The 24,783-nt window shown below is 29.5% G+C and overlaps 3 protein-coding genes across 5 annotated transcripts; 2 read left to right on the top strand and 1 right to left on the bottom strand.

Moving 5' to 3' along the window:
• Positions 1-851: 851 nt before the first annotated feature.
• Positions 852-5,111, top strand: LOC106757115 (cytochrome c oxidase assembly protein COX11, mitochondrial). 2 transcript variants are annotated; one of them, XM_022779376.1, is made up of 8 exons: positions 852-1,032; positions 2,149-2,248; positions 2,532-2,880; positions 2,982-3,034; positions 3,535-3,607; positions 4,053-4,157; positions 4,452-4,532; positions 4,610-5,111. In XM_022779376.1, the coding sequence occupies exons 2-8, from the start codon at positions 2,169-2,171 to the stop codon at positions 4,709-4,711; spliced, it is 843 nt and encodes a 280-aa protein (XP_022635097.1). In that variant the 5' UTR covers positions 852-1,032; positions 2,149-2,168; the 3' UTR covers positions 4,712-5,111. The 2 variants fall into 2 exon arrangements, with proteins under 2 accessions (XP_022635097.1, XP_022635096.1); XM_022779375.1 differs by having other exon boundaries at positions 853-1,032; positions 2,122-2,248.
• A 6,964-nt stretch (positions 5,112-12,075) lies between these two features.
• On the top strand, positions 12,076-15,152 carry LOC106757225. 2 transcript variants are annotated; one of them, XM_014639849.2, is made up of 8 exons: positions 12,076-12,149; positions 12,238-12,297; positions 13,667-13,720; positions 13,974-14,009; positions 14,119-14,229; positions 14,309-14,368; positions 14,453-14,547; positions 14,710-15,152. In XM_014639849.2, exons 1-8 carry the CDS (start codon positions 12,117-12,119, stop codon positions 14,837-14,839), a joined length of 579 nt encoding a protein of 192 aa, XP_014495335.1. In that variant the 5' UTR covers positions 12,076-12,116; the 3' UTR covers positions 14,840-15,152. The 2 variants fall into 2 exon arrangements, with proteins under 2 accessions (XP_014495335.1, XP_014495336.1); XM_014639850.2 differs by lacking the exon at positions 13,667-13,720 and having other exon boundaries at positions 12,077-12,149.
• Positions 15,153-17,796: 2,644 nt separating this feature from the next.
• On the bottom strand, positions 17,797-20,418 carry LOC106757002 (cation/H(+) antiporter 15-like). Its single transcript, XM_022779032.1, has 4 exons — positions 20,227-20,418; positions 19,370-20,137; positions 19,130-19,258; positions 17,797-19,032 (listed from the first exon to the last, which is right to left on the bottom strand). Exons 1-4 carry the CDS (start codon positions 20,416-20,418, stop codon positions 17,797-17,799), a joined length of 2,325 nt encoding a protein of 774 aa, XP_022634753.1.
• Between the last annotated feature and the right edge of the window lie 4,365 nt (positions 20,419-24,783).

Raw genomic sequence — 24,783 nt, 5'->3', positions numbered from 1 at the left:
TTAAAACCATTTAATTTTTTGAAAAAAGAATTTCAAATTGTATAATCTAAAAGAATAAAATCACTTCAAATTATGTAATCCAATTTTTTTTAAACCTCTTGAACTTTTGGAAGTCATATTTTTTTCTTCTAAATTTAAAATTATTTTTGGCTTTCAAATTGTAGAATAGTATTTAAAAAAAACAATTTTAAATTACACTATCCATTTTTTTTGAACTTTTAAATTACACAATTGAAAGAGATAATTTTTTTTAGATATATTGATGCAGGGGAAAATTTATGAACGTAAAGGGAGAAATCTGTAGAGCAGAAAGAAACTGCCAAAAGGTTATGGTCGCAAGTATAGGTTGAATTTTGACTATACCAAAGTATTATAAATTTCTTAAAAAATATTATGTATAATATCTTTTAATATTTCCAAATGATGAAGAGTAATACAAAGGAATTATATTAGATTCCTTTCATAAAATCAAATTATAGTTTTTAAAAATTAGAGACTAAGTAAAATAACGTGATATTTATTATCTAACATAATTAAAATATAATTGTTGTTTTGATATTAAGTATGTGGAGATTGTACTATTAAAATTAATTATCATATTTAAAGTATTGTTTTTGATGAAAAAGTATTTTCAAATATAAATCCTATTTTAACTCTTTTCCAAGACACAAAATCGTGTTGAAACTTGTAATGGTGATTGAACAAAACTATCTCAACAATATTATATATGTGCAATAACTAATTCTACGTTGCAAAAAAATAAATAATATATATATATATATATATATATATATATATAATAGAAATTGATCTATGTAAAAGGTTATTATCGTTGTTTTATATATAATCCAAAACCACCCAAATGTATTTAAAATAAAGTTTTCAAAATTTCCCAACCCAATAAAGTGAAGGGGAAAAGAAGGTCTATTGAATCCATAGCTTGGAATTCCCGGCAGGCACGGTGATTCTGATTGTTGTTATCCTCAAAGGCTTCAGCTTTGGCCCTCCCCTCTCAACCTCATCAATTTCGGTGAAACCCTTCTGCTCTCATTCTCCTACTTTCACAATTTTACTACATTTCTAAAAAATTTATGTTTTGTCTCGATGCTTGATTTGGCTGATGGAATATGTGGATTGGGTTCACTTATGTTTTGGGTCTGATTTTGATTTTGCGTTTGCGGGGTTATGCTTCCCAGCGGAGCAACTATTTTGCTGCACTAATTTTGTTCGATGGAATGTCTCACTGAACTCAGCTTTTTTAATGGCTGGACCCTTCACTTTGGAATACTTAACCTCTTTCTAACTTCTATTATCTTTTAATATTCTAGCTTCAGAATTGTTCTTTGTGGCTGCTTATGCTTGTTTGAGCTACGTGCTTCTTTACCTATTGAATCACAACTTACGTGTGTTGGGAGTTTCATGTTTTTGCTTGGAATTAGGGAGAGTAGTCGAAAGAAATCTGATTCAAAGAAAAAGAGGATTTTCCTCCTCTTCCTTGGGTCCATGTTAATGTTATTTGGATCATGCTTGGTCCATTTTGTGTAGTTTTATACTTTTATTGTTTATTATTATTAAGACAAGAGTATAAACTTAGTCAAGTAAAATGGTTAGGGGGAAGGATACATTTAGTGACACTTTTTTACTTGATTTGTGATCATTTCCTTCACAGGGGCTGTCTGTTTTTTTGCCGTGCCAGATTTAGTGTACTGTTATTGTGGCTTGTTTTTGTTATAAATTTCAATTTTTTATTAACTTGTGAGTTTATTGTTGACATTGTAGTTTTGTAAATAGCTCTACACAATATATGGATGGAAATTTTCATGCAATCTAATTCCAAACAAAAATTATTTTTCTTATTGACAGGCATATAGAAAATTTTGTCATAGAACTGAATTCTTAGGAAAACAAATTCTCTTATACCACTGTTTGAGAGGATGTATTCACATTTTGATTCTTTTTCCTAATTGCTAATGTTGAAAAAGGTTCATGTATTTTGCTCCTTGATCAAACCATACATATAACTCGGTATTAAAAAGTTGTTTTTATCCGTGATCAATTTTCCAACACTAACATTTCTAAAGATGCTTCACTTAAGTTTATACTTATTTTCTTTTCTTGCAGTTAGCACTTAATGTCCTGTTATTGTAGGGACGTAAGTCTTGATAAACATGATATGTTCAAGACTAAGTAGGAGAACTCATCTCTTACCATATCTTAGGGCTCTGCAAACGAACTCTCTTGAATCCAGGTTATACTATGTTGCACCAATTCCTATGGTTTTGTTATTTTTGTCTCAGGTTATAGATTAATTTTCTTACGGTAATGGGGAATTATTTGAAACATGTTTGTCATAGAATGAAATAAATTATATTTTACTACTTAAGCATCCTTCGCAAACCAATTGCTCTCTCCGATTAGTTGTTTGTTTTAACTATAGAGATGCGTTTTTGCCTCTCTTAAATCTGACTTCCAGAAATAAATTAGTTTATACTTTAATGACTCATTTGTAGATAATTTTGTTTTTTGAACAGATGCGTATCTATCCTTTCTAAAGGATCAAGTTACAGGTTCATTAATCCTAAAACCAGCTTCCAACACAATTTCTCTTGTAATATTCGGGTATCAAAGTTTAACCAAGAATTGTACCATCTGAGTTACCGTTCTTCAGCTCTTACTTCACAGAATGTTGGAAAGTCATGTTCCATTCCTGGTTTGCGACACTTCTCATCTCATGCATCCAAAGAGCAGAAATCACAAAAAATGCTTTTATACTTGACGGGCTTAGTTTTTGCTACGGTTGGCTGCACGTATGCTGCAGTTCCCCTTTACAGGAGATTCTGCCAAGCCACTGGCTATGGGGGAACTGTCACCCGGCGTGAGGTGTGTCTGTGTTGGTTTACAATGGTTTTTTGAATTTTCATCAAAACTTGGTATTTTTTTCTTATTTTAACGGATAATAATGAAATTTCACATTTTTACAGACGGTTGAAGAAAAGATTGCTCGACATGATAGCAATAAGACAGTCTCCACAAGGTGTTAATTTTTTTTTTCTTATTGGATGTTGCCATTTTACCATCACTCATCATAGGATTAGTGTTTTCTTCAGGTTCATGGTTATTAGAAATAGCTATTGAATTCCCCAGCAGTTTTGAAAGAAAAAAAAAAAAATCATCATTTCACTGTTTCTAATATGGTGGTTCAAATTATTGGAGCTGGTTTGTGTTCCTTCATTTATACTGGGAATATGTATGAGATGGTACTTAGACAAAAAACTAAGCAAAAGAAGGTTAACATAAAAATATATTTATTCAGCTTTATGTTGTACCTGAAGATTTCTCCATAGAACTTGCCTATTCTGTGTACCATCAACAGTAGTACCTCTAGTGCTCTTTTGATATGTCATGGGAAATTGTATGTAATGGTTCAATAAGAGCTATCCTTATGAGGAATTATTCAATAATCCTCATTTAGGGAGTGGTGTTGGAAGCTAGCTTTTTTGCAGTCACAACTGATGATTTTTTTTATTTGTTCAGGGAAATAGTGGTGCAGTTCAATGCTGATGTTGCTGATGGGATGCAATGGAAGTTTATTCCCACACAGAGAGAGGTCAATATAACTTACCCTCTTGTACCATAAAAAAAAATAGTGCTCTCCATCACACAGGATTTATTTACTCACATGTGAAAGTATTGTTTGTGATTGTGGTCAATTTATTTCCTGGAGCTGTTAGTTTTATTTATATTAGTCCATCTAATTTAAGAATGGCAACTCAAAGAACTACTAATAACGAAGTCAAGTTAACATCTGAGCTTTTGTTTGAAAAGCCAGGTTATCATAGTTTAAATATGTGGGGTAGAAATGGTATTTTTAAATCTGAATCTAGTTGTATGCTCACTTAAACACTTTCACATTTGACTGCGTTTGACTGCTTGATAGTGTTTCATGTCATTAAAAAAGTTGGATGTTGTAGTACACATCCCCTGAAAACTCGGGGAATCGGAGAGTGAAAAAATAAGAACTAAAATGTGGCCTTGTTCATTTATTGTACCAGGTTAGGGTCAAGCCTGGTGAAAGTGCTCTCGCATTTTATACTGCGGAAAATAAAAGTTCTACTCCAATAACAGGTGTTTCTACGTATAATGTGACTCCAATGAAGGTACTAACTACTGATGAATACTCTGTTCTATTCATAACAAACGATGTCCGTGAACTTTCGTACTTTAGAATTTTGGAAGTTTATAATATGAATATCACTATGATTAAAACCTTGGCATATGGCTAAGAACTTAATATCGTTTTCGAAGTCTTCCTGTTGCAAGTCTTTTTTTTAAAATCTGTTTTATGCTTTACTCGTTGAAGAATGTTGTTTTGTTTCTTCTCTTTTCTCTCCTTCCTAGCCCTCCAAAATAGTATTTTGAAAAAATGTCCGATTATAAATTTTCTTATTCAGGCAGCAGTGTACTTCAATAAAATACAATGCTTCTGCTTTGAAGAGCAACGACTTCTTCCCGGAGAGCAGATTGACATGCCTGTAAGTGTTTTCGAATTGAACTCCACTTTGTGCATAATGCACTTACATCTAAGTACTATGCTGCTTGGACAATGTAGGTATTTTTTTATATTGACCCGGAATTTGAGACGGATCCTAAAATGAATGGTATCAATAACATCATGTTATCATATACCTTCTTCAAGGTTTCTGAGGAATAAGACCAACTTGAATGGTCACGTGAAATTCAAATAAAAGCTCCTTCCATTTCAAAGTACAAAGATGCAGTGCACATTGATGAAGCTTGAGTTTTCGTTACTTATGGTAATCTTGTGATCAAGTTTTGAAGGTTCAAGGTACAATGCCATGACATTGTGAATTGTGTTGATTTTCTGGAGCTTCTAAGTTAAAACAGCATTTGGAGTACCTCCTGAAGTTAGCCATTTAGATTAATTATTTTGCTTTAAAAGTTATTGAAATTCATGTTGGCATAAAAGGTATGTTAGAATAACGTGTATGGTCAATGGAAACTAGGAAGGTTTGAGTTTTGGTGTAAGTCTAATGAGGCATTTATTTTTTACTTTTATAAAACTCAATTTATTATAGATGATACTTTATAGAGTTTGTTTCTTTTGGAAAATGTTCTAAAATAATTATTTTGGTGAAGAGTGCTAGAAACAAAACTCTTAAATATTAGTTAATACTTGTTTAAAACCACAAAATCGTTAGTATGACTAGTTAAATAATAAGACTCCTCAATTTTTTAAAATAAACTTTGGTTCAAGTGTAAGTTAAATAATAAGACTTGTTTAAAGAAAATATTATTATTTTGATTGTGGGGTCAAGGTGAACGTTCAGGGTTGTATCGTGTTGTTTGAAGTCCAAATATTGTCTAATAAACGTCTTCCATGTGTTTAAATTAGTCAGATGGTACCTGCAAAAAGGTATTCTAATGTGAAAGTTAGCTCAATATAACGTTTCACAAATAACAATTAATGCAATAGTTAATACAAGTAACCTACCTATCTTCTTACTTCAAATCTTTATTGATAGATTTGGTGATAAGCTTTTGATTAAAGTTGATTTAATTAGGATCTAATTGTGAGTAATTATATTTTCTTTTAACTTAATCAATTTTAAGGTTAATCTCTTTGGGATTGTTCATTTCAATTGGTCCAACTCAAGGTTGAACAATTTGTTTGGTGATTAATCAAGCTCGATCTGTTATCTGAGCTAATGTTTGAGTTATCCGAGTTAGTTATGGTCGATCGACCTATTTGGTGACCGGTCAGGCTTAGTGTTCTACTCACCAAGCTGATGATTGGTATCTAAGTTAGTATGGTTGCTAGATCTGATTGGTGAAAGGCCAAGCTTGGTGGCTTGTGCTTTAGATCATGGGACGTTCTTTTAAACTGGTGTATGATCAGTCGGTCTATTTGATATTCATTCGAACTCGTCGATTTGTTCTTTAAGCTATATGTTAACTATCTGAATTGATTCATGACTGACCTGCTTGTTTAGTGATTGATCAAACTTGTTGATTGACCACCCATACTACAATTGATTGTCTGAACAGTAGTTAACTAGATAATCATAGAGTATAATTATAAGCCATTTCAATTAATCAATTTTCAATTCAACAAACAATGTATCAAACTATAGATATAAGTGTAACAATTGTCTACTTTCATGAGCAGGGGTAATTTTGCTTTATTATGTTATTAATATTACATGTAGTGTAGGTTTACAAAAGAAAAAAAAAAAAAACTGCTTTGATCATAACACATAATATAAACATTGTTAGTTTACTATTTTATAACGAAGGAGATGGTATTTACTTTTTTTTATTTGTTTAAATCAATGTCACGATTAAATATACAGTTAGATACAGCGGTAAAATTTTGGTTATGTTCTGCAGCAAGAAAAATCCCTTTCTTCTCTCTATTTGTATTAGGATAAAATTTAAGTGCGGTATTTTAATATGCCGTTCCCCGTTTTAATATCTTTACTAGTTCTAATGCGCTCTTTGTTGAAAATTTATTTTAATAAAACATTAAGTTAATTTAAATACTTATCTGAATCATTGGTTTTAAGCTCCACTCTTTAACTCGATACTTTTTTGTAAGTTCTTTTTTAATCCGTGAAAATATATCATTTAGTTTATCCTTAATAGGTGAAATTTGGAACTGAATATAGCACTAACAAAAAAAAAAAAAATACTCCATCCTGTTATTTGATGGAAAAAAAAAACCCATTGGGCTCGTTTTTCATTTCGGCATCTTCTTCCTCGACTTCATAATTTCTTATTGCACCCTTATACGAAAATTTCAATTTTATCCTCTTTTCATTTTAAGTTCTGAAACGCACAATTCAGATACGTTTCGAAATTTATCGAGAATGCAAAAATTGTATTCCAGATCATATATTCCAAAATAAAAAATAAATAAAATAAAATAAAATTTCAAAATACAAAAAAATAAATAAATTGTGCTTTGAATTATATAATTTAAAGTGCCTTTTTTATTTTGTATTTGGATTTCACAGTCTGAAACATCTTTTTAATAAAGAAGGCAAAGAGTAGTCCCAAGAAGTTGTCTCTTATTCTCCTTTTCCCAAAGGCGACCAATGCAAAAATAACTAAATAGTTAATTTGCTATATTTTAATAAAAAATAATTAAAGTTGTTTTTTTTAATTTGTTTTATAACTTTTAATCATTTTTTACGTATTATTTAACAAATATTTTTTATACGTAATTTGTTTTAAAATTTGGGGTTGAAAAACAAAAGTAAAATCTTGTGGGGATGGATTCTCAAGATTCGTACTGAATTTAGTATCCAAATTTCATCATTAGAAAAAGATATAAATGACCTTTTGAGATGCAGTCACCCACCATGTTATCCCTATCTCAGAACCTATTAAAGTTTATCAAATTACTTTGAGAGATAAGATTCTCAAAATTTTATTTTTTCCATCAAATATATTTTGTGTATCAATTCTAGTTTTCTTTAGTTTTAAAAACTCAGTTCCAGTGATTAATTGAGGTTACATATTTAATTAATTATAATAAAACTTGTCATAATATAGGAACTTTCCTGTTTAGATTAACATAATAGCTTAAGCAGAATGTGCACGTTATTATATATATTTTTTATTTATTTAATTCCAACGGATATAAAAGGAATCTTCATAACATAAGATTTAGTTTTCGTTCTTTAGGACTATATTGAACATAAAAAGGATTAAATTGAATATTGAACAGAAAAATAAAATGGAAACCAGTTTGAATATTTGTAATCAAAACTGAGACAAAAAATGTATTTAAACGCTATTAAAATACTCACAAATATTTAATTTCAAGTAGATATTATTATACTAAATTTTTGTTTTTTTTTTATATAATTGTTATTTATTATGTTATTGATCTTTTATAAGTCGATGACACAGTAACAGATATAGTTCCAAATATTCTAATACGTGTTTATATCATATTAAAAATATATACATATAATATATTTGATTATATTAAATGAATGTCATAATTTTAACAAACTTGAAAAAGATGTATGCATTTTTATTGATAACAACCAGACGCTAGCTTCGCCTCTTTCTCTCGTTCCCTTGCTTTTCCAACCCTTTCAATAAAAGAAGAGAAGCTGATCAACTTTACAGCTAGGCATGCTTCCAGTTCAGCCATTAACTATTCTTCACTATATATATCATACCAGATGTGAAACACCAACAAACCATTCGCCTTATTCCAGTATTTCATACCTTCTCTATTCATGCACTTAATGTCAGTAGCTCTCACATTAAACTAAGGAAAAACTTCTTTTAACAACACTTTTTTAACAACGTTTTGACAATGCATTTGTGATTGGTCCGTTTTAAATATTTTTTAAACATAAATTCAAATAGACCAATAAAACGATGACATGTGTCCCGTTGTAAAAAAAATTGTCAAAAAGTGTTGTCAAAATATCATTGTCCTTAAACTAAAATCATACTTAGCAAAACCTTCTACGTTATTTTATATAAAATTAAGTTAAATTTAAAATTCTTCAAAAACTTAAATTTACATCACATTATCTTTCGCTTGTGGGATGGAGATTACAATCAAACTCTTTTTCACATTTTTTTTCTAATCACTTAGTTTTATCTCGAATGTCCTTAATTAAATTATTCTTAATGTATGAATTCCAAGTTGTACAACCAGATACTTATTAAATATAGAATTCAAGTCATTAATCTAATCGATCGATTATTATAAAAAAATCTTAATTCACCTACTTTCTTTTCTTGTATTTATAGATTTCGATATTGACTTATGATTTCTGTAGTCACATTTCAATGTTTAATAAGTAAAATTTATTTATAAATTTGATTAGAAATTATATTTAAGATTACTTAAAATTTATGACTATTCGATCATCTCATCTACCTAATCCATCAGTCGTAGTCTTTCAATATCGTAATTTGTAAAGTACACGTTCCATACTAATAAGATATCATTTATGAAATTTGAAATAGTTAGTGTCTACTTATATAAAGTGGAAATTCCTTGATGTGGCAGTGGAATGCTTTAATTTGGATGACATTCTACTTACCCTTCACCTTCACAAAACCAAAGTCTATGCTTACTTTAGTCCCGTTGACGACTTCAAGAAGAAACATTTGAAAACTTGCTCTCAACAACCTTTTATTCTTCCATTGCTCTTTTCAGCTTTCATCCTCACGTGCGAATAAAAAATTCTTCCTCCAACTCTCTCCAGCCCGTCCATCGGATAACACTTCAACTTCAAATCTAAAGAACGAAATATCAATCTATATACACAGACAGAAATACTGTATATATTCATAATATACAATAATCTTTTATATTAAATAAGAAATTATTTAATTCCACAAAACTACATTTTAGATCTTAAAATGTCACGGATCCAATCTTTAATACATTTTTTTTTTCTTCTTCAATCCCTTTATTCCAGATTTATCATTTTGTCCTTTTTTTTATTCTTTTACAATGATGATTAATTAACTGTGAGAAAACCTTATATCTTAAATTTCTTTAATATATTTTATTAATTTTATTAATAAACGTCTATTAAATTAGTTAGGAAATATATTATTATAATTTTTATTATAATAATATATTATTATATTTTATTATAATTTTTTATAATAATCAATATATTATTATATTTTATTAAATCATATTTATATTTATATTTATCATTATATTTTATAAGTAACAATTAATTTATTAATTAATTTCAAGAATTATATCATAAAATATATGTATATTGTTTTAATGAGGAATAGTAGTTTGTGTTTTTTTAATTAAGTAGTCTAAGTTTTGAAATTTTATGTGTTTTAATTTCAGTATGAAATACACTACATTTAGAGAATAATAATGTGTATGTATATTATGCCTTTAGAGTCCTTTAATTATATATATTCTATGTTTGTCAAAAATTGACTATATCCTGTAAAAATCATCTATAAGTAACTTCGTATTTAGTCTCTACAGTTTTCAAGGACATATAATATATTTTGAGCACCTTCTTTTACTAATAGTTATAGTTATAAGAGTAGATAGATAATATATAATAAAATTTCATTTAATATAGTTTACATTGTTATATCATAAATTGTCATATTTAATCTACAGAAAGAATTTAATTTCTCTAAACTGACATATTTAATGAAAGATATGACATTTTTGTGTGTGGTGAATACTTTGAACAAGTTTTTAAAAGCAGACGAAATAGAAATGCAAAACTTAGATTAACGACAAAGCATTGAAAAGCATAACAGGAATTGAAAAGACTGCGAATGCAATTGTACAATATTGATCCATGATGATGTCTACCCAATGAAATTGACTATTATATCTATTTTCTCTAAATTCATGAGTTGACATTTGTTCACTGAATCTGAGTGACACCAGGATTAACTAATTGATTAAGAAGATATAGAGTGTAACTCAAGTTGTCCGAACGTTAATTAACCATCGACAATATCACAACAGCAGAATTTAACATTAATAATTTCAACGTATAAATAATTGCCTATTTTTGTCGTTTTCTCCTTCGGAAGCACTAATTAACGTTTCTATAATTATGAAACATTCTTTAAACAGCATATATAACGGATTAAACTTCTTGAAATGGTAGCTACTATTTATAATCATGGTACAAATTGGTTTCTTAATCACAAAACAAATATCATGTTTAGTTTTAAAAAGAATTACTCTAAAGTTAACAACAAACTAAAGTTTCTTTACACTGTTAATCCAGAAACTATTCACTCAACTGATAAAGAAAGAATGGATTAAGGTATGTAATAGTATAATTAAGATTGAAATTATGATAGCATGAAGGATTAAGTGAAAGAGAAGTAATGTGAAAGAGAAGTAATGTGAAAGTGAGGCAGAGCTTAGGTAGAAGGTTGTGTGTCTTAGGTTGGTTTGACCTTACGGCTTCAACAAGAAACATTTGAAAAGGGGCTATTAACAAACCTTTTTATCATCACTTTTTCCTCTTTCAAAACACTTCCTGCACTAAATAAACTCACTCAATCACATCTACTTTCTTACTTTAAATCTCTTCTATACAACTCTAAATATATAAAACATGTTACACACATTTTTAAGTCTAAATTCAATTGCACATTTTACATTTATTTACAATGGTTAAATTAGGTTAAGCTAAATTTACAAATCTAAATATATTTCTCTTTTTCTATATATGTCAAACAAGTTTTCATGCTTACGTTGTTCGTTAAAATTAACATGTGAATATATACTTCAAAATAGCTGGATAGGAAATCAGATTAATTTTCTTTTATTCTAAAAGAAGTTCATAGAATCTATAACTCAATAAGTTTATCACAACTAACAAACTGATAAATTATTCTTGTTTAATAAGTAATTTCGAGTTTAAACTTTCTACATATACACTTGGATTAACTGTTAAAAAGATTGTCTTTATGCAGTCTTGTACCAAAAAAATAACAGATATAAACCCTGTATGTTATTGTAAAAAAGCGAAAATAAATTGCAATTGTAGCTGAGCTCCTTTATATTCTGTCAAGAAAATTAGATACCAATGACATATTTTTCATGAGCAGAAGTTATTTTTTTTTCTTTCCTTACTTTACAATCGATTATGGTTTTGCCAACTTGATACGCAGTACTTAAACATGCAAATCCTAAACTATGCTTTTTTAGTATACAACATTACATGACTAAAAGTGACACTAACAACTATAATAAGAGGACGTATTTTTCCAATTAACTAACAGACAGCTCAGAGCTCTCAGCATGATCAAAACATACTTGTAAAACTTAATTAAGATTGATTAATGTGAACCAGGGATTACCCCTCACTTAAGCCAAGTGGAAATTTGAAGGAACATGGCAAGTTTTGACAAATATATGCCTGAGAGGGAGGTTTAATCAGAAAGTTTGGTACAAGAAAACATGCAAATCCTAGAGCATGTTGGTGATGTAGCAACAGAAAATAAAATTTTCAGACAGTTACCAACCTCCAAACTTCTTCTTTTTCACTCTTTATATAGTCCTCTGAGTTCATACACGGCTACACACTCATCCCACTAAGTTAATCATGGAGAAAGCAAGCACTAAATCTGCTTTGAAGGTTGGGAAGCTTAGTTTCATTTGTTGTTTTGTTCTTTCCCTCAATAACATGTCCTAACTGTTTCACTCTTGTTTTTTCCATGCAAAAGTTTGTGAAGAACACTTCTCAGTCTGCAGCTCAATGGAGCAGTACTAATTCTAGAGGAATGGTGAGATTATGCCTAGCTTTTCCCTCACATACATGAGTTCAGATTCTCTGCTGGATTTTTTAGTGCTAACCTATGCTAAACATTAAAAATATATTAATGTATTTTGAAGGCACAGCAGAAAAACAACACAAAACAACCTTGAGAATCCAAACTCTACCTTATATAAAATTGCCCCTCCTTGTTTCATTCACATTTAGTTGCCCCTTAAAAGATCCATGCATGAACGGATGTTTTGGGTTTAATATTTAGATTTCGTCATTTTGCAGGACTTAGAGAAGTCATTGAAGATACTTTTTTCTGTACTTGTTGAGTTGTTTTGTTTCAGTTCATCTTAAGGTTGAAAGTATTATGAAACAACTACATCACCTTTGAGTGACAATGAAAAAGAAAAGAGATAAGAGAAATTTTATTTAAGCAACGTCTCTTGAATAATTAGATAATAGTGATACTACATTTTGTGTTACAAAATGATAATTTACATAAAATGCAGTTGATAGACATGCATGCATATGATAACTTTTCTCACAAGATATTAATATTCTATTTAGCATAAAAAAGTTAATATCCTGTTTCACCTTTTCAATATTATCATTGAACTTGTCTCAACTACCCCATCCGCCCAATAAGTTTATCCATACAACTTTATACTTGTTAACAATTATTGAATACTTGATTAATTAAATCACATTATCTCCCAAAATTTTGAAAAAATATTATAGCTATAAACCAACGAGAGCTTTTCTGGCAAAAAAGCAAAAAACAAGAAACCATCATTTACCCGCTAATTATCCACCTAAAAGATGACAACACTGATTACTTTTATTTATTTATTTTTGCTTTACATGGATACTATAGTGGAGTCTGACTCGAAAGAAATATAATATATGCACCATGTAACTAAATGAATTTTCTCTTATTTTTCAAACTCATAATATTTCTTCTTTTTTTCATTCCATACTTTTCCATTATGTTTTGCTTTACATCGATCTCAAAATATAAAGAAACTATCCCTTTTTCGCATGGTCATGAAAATGAAGTTTAATGGTATTTCTCAGTTTAAAGGTAGTTCATAAGCATTTGCACACATGGACTATGTATGTGTTTAGACATATTGGACCACTTTTTTTTCCTTTTCTCACTGAGATGATTAATTCATGAACCATGCAATTCCACAACTCGGAACAAGTGCGTCACCCCCACAGTGGCCCCAGAATGATCACGCGAGTTTTGTCTACTAATGTTATAATTATTATGCTTCTTACTTTCTTCTTCGTTATTCTATGAATGATTGGTAGTTTTAAACCCCTTCTACCTTATTATACATGAATCATGATAGCCACCTAAATAGACATAATTGGATGTTTCACAGACAAAAGATGTGCTCAAAGACAAGTTCTATGACAAGACTAAAGTAACTAACATGGTATATATACGATTTAGTACGTAAGTCTCTGCAATATATATATATATATATATATATATATATATATATATATATATATATATATATATATATATATATATATATATATATATATATATATATATATATATATATATATATATATATATATATATATATATATATACACACGTGTTAGCACGTAAATTTCTGCAATATATATGTCAAGTTCTTAGTTCTAATCGGGTGAGCCATTTTTCTCTGTGATGTCTAGGCTTCAAGAAGGTCTCCACCCAAAGAAAGTACATTGGTATGTAATATATATGAGTTAATATATATATATATATATATATATATATATATATATATATATATATATTTCTTCTTTCAAATTTGGTGAGCAATTTTTGTCTGTCTAGGCTCCACCAAAGTCTCCACCAAGGTCTCCACCCAAAGAAAATACTAAGCCACAGGAATTCAAACTCCACACTCAAGAAAGAGCTGTCAAGCGTGCAATGTTCAATTATGCTGTAAGATAATGTGAACAATCAGTGCTGAAGTTAGGAATTAGCTTTATGTGATTATTAATGAATTTGCAATCATGCACAGGTGACAACAAAATTCTATATCATGGAGCTGCAAAAGAAACAAGAGGAGAGGCTGCAAAAGGTAGGTACTTGAGTTTATTTATGAGAACGAGAGTAAATTTGAGAAAAGTTCATATATGAAATTAATTCAGTTAATATGGAGCAGTTGATTGAAGAGGAAGAGGTTCGTTTGCTAAGGAAGGAAATGGTTCCAAGAGCTCAATTGATGCCTTATTTTGATAAGCCATTCTTCCCACAAAGGTAAAGTGCAACCATAAAATTTTTTAGGATGATAAAATGAAAAGTAATTATAGAGAGAGAATTGGAACAATTTACACTATATTTCTAAAGATTAAAAGAAAGGATTAAGAGGTTAATAGTAATGGAAAATTTGAAGAGATAGATATAAAATTGGACATGCAGATCAAGCAGGAGTGTTCCAAGAGAATCGTGCCTCCACATGATGAGCAGCAAGTGCTGGAGCTGCAGCGTTGGCAATGAAATTTACAGCTTGCACCACTATGGTCACCAAGCTCTCAAACCCATCAAGTAGAAGCTTTGTGGGAAAGAGCATGTAAAACGTATTCATCTTTGAATGTCATGCATGTTGTACACTATCCGTAGGAAACTTAGAGTTTTGTACCATACCATGCCCCCACAACCTAGCTCCTTGATTAGGCTTCTGGAGATGTTTTGATGATGTTTTCTTTCTCATAAAATAAAGATCAATCATGTACTTTTGTTGTTGTGTCTTCATCTTAATTGGTATTTCCATGTACCAATGTCATTGTACCAATATTTTCCCATTCCAATGCTTTGTACCTTTTGGAAATCAATAGAATAGAATTATCATTTTGCATCTGAAATATATATATTTTAAGGAATAATCATAAATTTATAAGTAGTTAGTATCAAGCAATCTTTCAACTTAGTAACATTTAATTAAATTATTAATCATCCCATTATTTCTAACAGTATATTTCAACGAACTAAGGTATATTTTAAGTGTGTTTTCTGTCTTTTTGTGTATTTTTTTTATATTTAATATAAGGTATTTGATATTCATAAGTTAGATATGGTTTAAAAACCTATTTAAAAATTTAATATAATAATGACATTTTTAAATTTTTCATAATTTAGTAATCTTCTCATGTTATATATTATATTCAAATAAAAATTTATTATTTATTAAAAAATAACAATAGTTGGCTAGTATAATTTTGTATCTATTTAAAATTTTCTTGTAATTATCACTCTTATTAATTTCAATTTTTAATTATTAGAAATATAAGTATCAAACTAAGTTATAAATGCTATATATCGTGTAAAAAATGAATTTTAAAAGTATAATCACTTACTCTTCATAAAAAAAATTAAGATATGTGCAAATGACATACTATTTTCAATACAAAACGACTTTTGTATCTGAATCAAAATTACCACCATTAAAGCTTACATGGAAAGGCCGAGTAACAAGTTTTCTATAACACTCAACGATTCGTTAATGGCTAACAGTCTTCAATCGTTTAGCCCAAATAACTTGCGCTTTTAAGAAACCGAACTTCTGAGGAAACAAGAAGAACAACGAGGTTACGTTAAAACAAAATCAAATCAAAAGCATTAGGTTTTGAGAAAGAGAAACGTACAATGGGTTGGGCCATGGCCCGATGACCCAAAAGCGAGAGGGAAATTCATATTCGCACTCCCTATTTATTATTTGAATCCCCTACCTTTGGCTTTTTGGTGAAAATAAACAAGTTTCTATTTTTACGAACACAGTTTTAAAACTTTTTAGCTGTTTTCAAAAGTTCAAAAATAATTAACCTTTTCTTTTATCAAATCTATTATTGTCTTTTTCTTCTATAATAATGTATTTATGGAAAAATAAATTATTTTAAAATTAAGATATTTTATTACTGTTCTGAAAACGAAATAGAAATAGTATGTTCAAAAAGAACGTGAAACAAAAATGGACATTGTGACGGTTTTATTCTCGAAAAATTAGAAATTTTTTTGAAAAGAGTTACATCATTATTAACAGGAGTTTTACAAAACGGTCGGTATTAACGAAGTTTTTAATGGAAATTAAGATTCAAAATATATAATAAAAATAACTTTTTTGTTGTGTTATTTTTTAAAATTGATACAATAAAATTAAGTTTTGATTGAAATGATTTTTCAGAAAAAAATAAATGCAATAAAACATATTTATACTTCTATATGGCATTCATTTCTCTTTACTTTATCTTTATCATGTCATTTGTTAAAACTTATTTCTTGTAATAATGTTTAAGTTTAATTAATTATTAAGTAAGCGATAAACTAAGGTATTTTTAATTAATTTTTTTGTTATTTTCTTAGTGAGTATTTAAATGTTTTATATTTTTTAGTTAATTTTTTCATTGGTTAATTTTTTTTCATTAACTTAAGTGTTTAAGTGTTAGTTTGTTTCGATATCTTACTTACTTACTACTGTCACAAATGTGAGATTATGTAAATAATATAAAAATATATTATAGTTAATATAAAAAACATGAATTACTCTTATTATTCCTATTGATAACGTATTATATAGCAAGGTTTCGTCACAATACTATTTTTATAATCCAACACATTTTTAATGAAAATAATAAAAATCATTTATTATTTTATATTAATTATAATAAATTTTGTACATTAATCACAAAATCTCACTTAATTAATCATCTCATCACCAATCATCACCAATTAACTAAAAAATTCAAATAACAAAAATAATTAAATACTAGAAACTTACTCAAAAAATATATAAAAAAAATTAATCATATTACTTTAAAAGAAAATATCAAGTTAACCACTTTAGAAAAAAAAATCAACAAAATTATTTTCTATCATTTTCAACTATTGATTAAGTCATTTTTTTATAATCCAATTTAATTATGCCATGATCGAATAGAAAAAAAAAATATTATCACAATAATTTATCATTATTATTTTTATTTGTATGGTAGTTCAAATATGCAAACCTCATATTCATGTGATTATGTAACAAGACTATATAAAAATATAAGAGAGAACAAGAAAATGATAAAACTAAATTAAGTTACAAACTAACTAAGTTGAATAAGGATGAACAAATACACATTTGTACTCATACTTATCGAATATAGAGAAAAGCATTTTTGTGAAAAAAACTGCAAATAAAAGTTAATGTATGATGAGAAAATTGGAAAGAAAACATAGATGTTAGAAAATAATTGAAAATAAAAAGAGAAATGGATTGTTTAATTATTAGTTTAATTGAGGAATATAAAATGATACCACAACACAACAAAACTAAAATCTAAAATCAGAAGAAATTATATGATATCGAATAAATAATCACATTTGCTAAGAAGTGAATTTTAAGTTATTGATAAAGTTTACATTCATTTATAAACTCTAAAATGGTATACATCAATTAACATGACCAAAAATTTTCATCTAAATCTGTTGTGCTTCATTCCAAACCTCTCCATGTTTATTATGTCTTCAAACAACAGACTCAAACATGCCTTTGCTAGTGGCCTTGTGGTTTAGATTATTTCCAAAAATCATTCCTCCATAGCCATATTGTTGAACAACTAGCACAGACGAGCGTGAACCAAAATTATTTGACACCAAAATGTCCCCTATAACTCCAAGTTCCAAGCACTCACACCACTCTAGCAAATTTGTGAATACCTTAGAGTTCCTACAATTCCCTTGTCCAACTATGTAAAGATCACATCCAAATTTTTCTATCTCGTTGAGGATTACAGGAATATCTTCACCACTATGAACATCGATCTCTGAGTAGGATATTGAATCGTTATTGTTAACCGCTATAAGTCTGAATGTGTTTATATATTCATCATCTAACTCTTTTTGCTTATCTGTGTCTATAACTGCAGATAATATCTCTTGTGCTTCATCGTGAGCTGAAGCATCTACTTCTGCTGCTTCACCTAACAGAAGTATTCGAACCATTGAGAGCTTTGTTCCTGAACGTCCTGCCATCCTCCATGCAATGGCCAAGGCTTCACGATCATCAGGACCACCAACAAAAATCACACGAACATGAAGGTTCATTTTGGGAACTGACCCAAAATCACGATCAACAAATATTCCCACAGAGCAGGGAGCACCTTGCATTACATTTTGGTTTATATCTTTGTATACAACATTAGTTACTTCTAAAGTACCTTCTAAAGTTAATTGTTTGTGAAATGGAAGAAGAATTAAGCTTGTGCGTTTCTCATCTGCTGAGTGATATATGTCCTCATGAATAGTTGCATATGCTGACACCACATTTAAGGTCTCAACTCTAATAGCATCATATGCCTCTCCAAGAGCATCAAATGCATTGTGAATGCTTTCTAACTCTTCTTGAGACCTAGTTAAGTTTTGTTCTCCAGGTTGGTTGTTAGGCTTCCCTATATGTGCAGCAACTAGGGCAGCAGCACGTCCAGTAAGTTCAACAAGGTACAAGGCAAAAACATGCACAGGGGAAACTCTCATGGCATTAAAACATTCAATTATGCTAATCATGTTTGCAGCTTGGCGAGTATTATGAATACATGTTATAAGTCGGAGCTCTGAATCAACCCTTAGTTTTTGTATGGTCTTTAGCTTGTTTTGTTCAAATCTCTGTCTTGGTTTGAAAATGGCATTGATGACGGGAGACACAAGTATGGTCATTAGAAGAACAGCAGAAGTTATAACGGCATAGGTAGGTACAGAAAATATCTGTAATGACACATCAGAAGAACTTATGGATTATACTGCAATTTCATATCTAAGAAACTAAAATAATTGAATACAATGTTTTTAAATAGATCAATACCGTTCTATCCCAAGCAATGTTCAGCATTATTAATGCCATGGCGCCTTTATTGTTCAAAATCAAGCCCAAAGTCAAACCATCTCGAGTACGCATACCGAAGAATAAAGTAACAAATAAAGTGCTTAAAATCTTTAAAGCACATAACAAGAATATAATGATAATTAAAAAGAGCCAATGTTCATGGAAGAAAATTGTAATGAGCATAAGTTTCATCCCAGTCCCAGTAAAGAATAGGGGTACTAAAAAGCCGGCAACAAAATCATCTGAAATTGAGTTGACCATTTCAGCAAATTTCCCATGAGGTAAAATTAGTCCAAAAACAAAAGCCCCAACAATGGCATGTGCACCGAGAAAATCTGAAATGCATGAACAAGCTAAAACGCCCATGAATATAAAGAGCAATTGGTTATCATTCCATTCATCTTTGTCTGCCTTATGATCAATAAACCATTGAATGATTGGACGTACCACAAAGATGCACACAACAACGAAGATTATCGTGCATAGCACAGTGTAGATAGCTCCTTTACCATTAATTGAAAATGGAACAAATAAAGTGAAAAGAATCCAACTATAGGTGTCACCAATCATGGATGCTGTTAAGGCCGCTTTTCCAAGACCAGTATAGAGGAGCTTAAGCTCAGAAAGTGTATGTGCTACTACAGGAAAACTTGTAACGGTGAGAATTAAAGTCCAAAGTATATAAGCATTACTTGTACTTTCCTCAAGGGGAAACATCATAATATGTCCATAAACTTTTCGAAACAAACCATATAACCATGGTGCAACGAGCACGGGAAAGATTATCCCAGCAATTGCAATGCTTGCAGCTTTCCTTTTCACGTGTAGAATGGTATTTAAGTTCATCTCTAATCCACTAAGGAATGCATAATAAATAAGACCAATGTGTGAAAGGATCTCCACATTCACAATCCCGTTTACCGGAAAAATGAACTCAAAAATGGGCGTGAATCTTCCTAGTAATGGCGGTGTTAGTAGGAAACCAACCTACACACATTACATTACATTGTTAGAAAGCCACATATAAGAAATTTTAAGATAATTTTCATAAAAAAAATGACTTTTTATTTACTTACAGCGATTTGTGAAATGAGACGAGTTTGATGCAAAGGTTTGTAGATTATGGAAAAGATACGAGATAACCCAACAACAAAAACAATTTGAATGGCGATAATAGGAAGCTCTGTTTTCAAGACTTTGTCAGTTTTCCAAAATTGATTAGAATTAACTATAGACACGTTGTAACATGCCGGTATCGTGTCCGTCATTGTTTCTTTGATTTTGTATGTGATACAATACTCTCAATGTTTCTTTGATTTTGTATGTGGTACAATACTCTCAATGTTTATTTAACTATGATGCTTTCAACCTTTATATATTTTTCTTTTATGGTATGTAACATCATCATACCTCATCGACAACATATAAATTCCACCTATATATATCTATCTATAGTATCACTTGTCTTATGACCTGTGTCATTTTCTGTTGAACACAACAAATAGTCAAAATCTTCTATAGTTATTATTTTATACAACCACTTTATTAATATTTTATAAAATATTTAAATTTTAAATATATCTCTGTTTAATGTTTTGTTATCATTGTTGAGAGAAAATGGGCTGTAGATACATCATTTTATTTTCCTATTGATAGCTAATGTGGTTATATATCTTCTCTCCTATAAAAGAGCATGCAAGAATTAGTTTCTTATACGCTGGAAAAGTTCAAGTAAATCATTTTTAAAACAGGCATGCATGCAACCTCTGATTCATACAAGGCAATAACATGCAATTTTTATGTTGAAAAATAAACTAAAATATACAAACTTGACTTTTGTAAAAAAAAAAAAAAATTCACATGGAACTAGAAATATTTCAAGTCAAGTATTACATTAGACTTACAATATTTTCGTAGTTTGACAAAAATAAAAAGTGCATATTCCAACCCATTGGATTAAAATGGGTCACATTTCAATGAATTGAGTCAAAAATAATTTTTTATCCAAACTTAATTACAATTAAACTTATAGATTTTTACGAATCTAATCACTTTCGATATTTTACATTGTCAATTTACAATACTTTCTAAGCTTCAATTGAATTCTCTTAAAATAAATCTTACAATTAAATAAGAAAAAATATAATTTTATTGGAGGTGTTAATCTGATATAAATATGGATATAAGATTAAAATGTAATACTTTGAGTTAAAGTTTGAGATAGTTTGAACCAAGTGAAGAACGAAACGGATCAGTTCCAATTTGGAATGATAATAGATTAAGTCAAAAACAAATAGTTTCTATCCACTATTCGATCCATTACAAAAAAATCTACATGTTACTATGTCCGATTTTCTGTAGAATACTCATTTAAAAAATATTTATTGATATTTTAAAAGTGATAAGTCCTTAAATACTCACAAATATTTAAAAAATGATATTTTATAAATTTTTAAAATAAAAATTAAATAAAATTAAAAAATATATAAAATATAATATAATTTAAATTATAATTAAAGCTAAACTAATAAAATTAAATTAATTTTAATTTTAATTACATTTAACCTAATAAAATATAATTTTAATTTTTTTTTTTCAGGTGAGAACCACCACATGTTTCTTCCTCCATCACTCCATTCCATAATTGGCCCTCAGTAAAATGTTTAAAAATGAGAAAAATTCATTGAAGACATGAACGGAAATGGAAGACTTGTTGACGGATATGGGCAATGGATCCCAATTTCCATTGAAGCCTGCAACCACTGGGATATTCGTTGGGTCTAGTTATGGTAGTCCTTGATTTTTCCAGACATCTTCCACATAAAGAATTCCACGTGCAACGTTGGAATTCAGATTAGGAATAAATTTTTTTCGTTAAGCTCTTCAAGGATTTAGCCCTTTTCTAAATGAATCCTAAGTCATATTCCTTCTGACTCGAAAATTTTCTTTTATTCCATTACAACATCTCCCAGGATCCCTATCACAGTACATACAATTGTTTCACTCTTCTGGTAATTATTAAGGAAAGAATAAAAAGTAATAAAACAAAATGAAACGATTCGAAAATTTTCATACCTACGACTCATGCTTAATTGATATAATTTTTCATTTCCCAATTCTGTACTATATACATCAAGGGAATAAAAAAGGCATAAGTAAGCAGCATGCAATGGTGGAATCATACTTAAGTTTTGATGGGGCATTTTTCATCTGTGTTCAATAGGTTGGCAAAGTCCTTAGAAGTTGATGGAAGCACCAACCTGGGTTGAAAACCAAACGAAATGAAGGAAGAAATAGGGAAGAAGAAATGAAAATGGAAATGGGGAATGAGAAACAGAGGAGCAAGAGAGAGGAAGAGAGAAAGTGAGAGTGTGGGGTGGAGGTGGGATGTGCGGCTGAGTGAGAGAGGTAACAAATTAGGATTTTAAGAAAAAGTAAAAAAAAATGCTAAAAGTAAAAGGGATATTTTTGGAATAAAAATAAATTTGGGGAGGTGCGGGAAGAAGAGTGTGGTGGTGTAGGAAGAAGCTCTCATAGTATGATATTCGTATCGAATCCATTTATAAACAGATATTAAAATATCCGCTACTAGTAAATGATATAAATACATGTGGATACCAACTATATCCATCGCAAATTTTATCTATAGATACCTGTAGACATGAGTATTTTTCTCATATCTAGTCCCAACCAATGATTGAATCAAGTCAACATAGGGTAAATGTCAATTCAAGTGGATCTGGGTTGAAGGTCGAGCCAAGTTAACCAAATCCATAATTGAGTCAAGTTGGCTCGTGCCTATATTTTAGTCAAATAAACTTGAGCCCATAGTTAAGTTAAGTTGACTTAGGTCGAAGGTTAAGACAAATCAACCCTAATTGAAAGTTAAGGTAAGTCATTCTATGTCAAACATTGAGACAAGTTGACCCAGGGTAAAAGGTTGAGAGGAATCATCCTGAATCAAAGTTCTAACCAAATTAACACAGGTTGAAAGTCAAATCGAGATGTCCGAGTTGAGGATCAATTCAAATTAGCACAGACCAAGAATCAATCTATGTTTTTCAGCTTAAAGAGTCTAGTCTAATTATGTGACACTTAAACTGCAGTCAAATCAGGTCTAATTCAATCATATTTATCTTGATATTAAACTAATTCACACATATTGACCTATGAATTCACCTGATCCATTAAGTTTTTAAATTATTTTGAGTGAATTTTTTTTATTTCGGCCTTTTAACCCTGTAAGCTTTTTTGACCTTGTAATTATAGTCCATTAAGTGCAACTTAAAGTTTTAAAATAGTAGTCCTTGCCTTCTATGCATTCTAAAAAGAAAAATAACAACTCAAGACAACATTTTTCAAAGTTGTCATAATTATATTGCCTTTTATTTTTCAATGCATGCTCTTCACGCTTCAACAATTACACAATTTTCGCAAATGTCAGCCTGAATTTTTTTGGTGTAGGCTTTGAATTGCATACTCTACCCTTCTTTTGTCATCAGGTGGAATTGCATATTTGTCAATTTCTTTATTCGTACACAGTTAAGTTTGTTAATATTATTGTATGATTTTAAGTTAGGTTAAAAGGAAAAATAATAAGGTACGTGCATCTTTTATATTTTAATGTTATCCAAAGTTATTATGAGGAGAAATATTGATATTTTATTTTGTAATGGATAAATATGTCTGAATTAGTTTATGTTTTGACAAAGAATTTTGTATTAATTGGATATTGGTATAGATATGAATAATAGGTGATTTTTTTATTAGGTATGGAGATTATCTTACTTCTATGTAATAACTAAAGTACCTATAATTGATTATATATATATATATATATATATATATATATATATATATATAATGTTTTTTTTAATTTTCTATTATAGATGCATGCTTCCCATCTTATTTAATTATTGATAGACAATTTCATGGTTAATATAAAATATGAAATCTTCTTGTAGTAATTGTGACATCCCAATTATATATTATAAAGATATATAATATAATTAAGGTGTTACCATGAATAATACTAGAAAGCAGTTAAGAGTAATAGGATTACAGTCATTCTTAAACAGTACAATTTGGAAACTTGGAGTACTAAAGTTTCTCCTTTAAAATACAGAGAATTTAAAACTTAGAACATGACAAAGTTTCTTCAAAATATCCTAGGATAAGATAATTAAAGCCTAGAGAACTAGGCAGCAACATTTCCTTCCCCATCAAGAGCTGTTTCCAAAGTATCTCCTCGCCATCTGCTCCCATCCAAGTGGATGATCATCGCAAGAGAAACAAACGCAAACATGACACAAACACAAGCAATTACAAAGGTGAGCTAATTATAGAGGTGTCAATTTAACCCATGGCCCCAGGGCCAGCCCCAACCCACTATTGAAAAAGCTCTATTTTAAGAAGCCCCTTAGGTAGGGGGCCAGAAAAAAGCCCCATCCCCCAAAACCCCCTCTCAAGTGGGTTAGGGTCAGGGTTAAAGTGGGTTTAGCCCCACTCCAAAACTTTAATTAAATTTTAGTCTCAGTCCAAAACTTCAAATTAAATTTTAGAAATAATATAATTTATATATACATAATCTTTTGTAATTTTACTCTCTCTCTAAATTATACAATTTTTATTTT

Source organism: Vigna radiata, chromosome 3 (genome assembly GCF_000741045.1).
Source record: "Vigna radiata var. radiata cultivar VC1973A chromosome 3, Vradiata_ver6, whole genome shotgun sequence".
NCBI lineage: Eukaryota > Viridiplantae > Streptophyta > Magnoliopsida > Fabales > Fabaceae > Vigna > Vigna radiata.
Note: the sequence above shows the minus strand (reverse complement) of the source record. Positions and strands in the feature narration are given on the sequence as shown.

Coding starts and splice junctions, on each gene's coding strand:
- LOC106757115 (XM_022779376.1), top strand. CDS start 2,169: ATGATATGTTCAAGACTAAGTAGGAGAACTCATCTCTTACCATATCTT. Junction 2,249..2,531: donor ACGAACTCTCTTGAATCCAG/GTTATACTATGT, acceptor TTTTTTGAACAG/ATGCGTATCTATCCTTTCTA. Junction 4,158..4,451: donor ATAATGTGACTCCAATGAAG/GTACTAACTACT, acceptor TTTCTTATTCAG/GCAGCAGTGTACTTCAATAA.
- LOC106757225 (XM_014639849.2), top strand. CDS start 12,117: ATGGAGAAAGCAAGCACTAAATCTGCTTTGAAG. Junction 14,010..14,118: donor CACCCAAAGAAAGTACATTG/GTATGTAATATA, acceptor TTGTCTGTCTAG/GCTCCACCAAAGTCTCCACC. Junction 14,369..14,452: donor AAGAGGAGAGGCTGCAAAAG/GTAGGTACTTGA, acceptor AATATGGAGCAG/TTGATTGAAGAGGAAGAGGT.
- LOC106757002 (XM_022779032.1), bottom strand. CDS start 20,418: ATGACGGACACGATACCGGCATGTTACAACGTGTCTATAGTTAATTCT. Junction 19,259..19,369: donor ATTTTGTTGCCGGCTTTTTA/GTACCCCTATTC, acceptor TGTGCTTTAAAG/ATTTTAAGCACTTTATTTGT. Junction 19,033..19,129: donor ACATTGCTTGGGATAGAACG/GTATTGATCTAT, acceptor GTGTCATTACAG/ATATTTTCTGTACCTACCTA.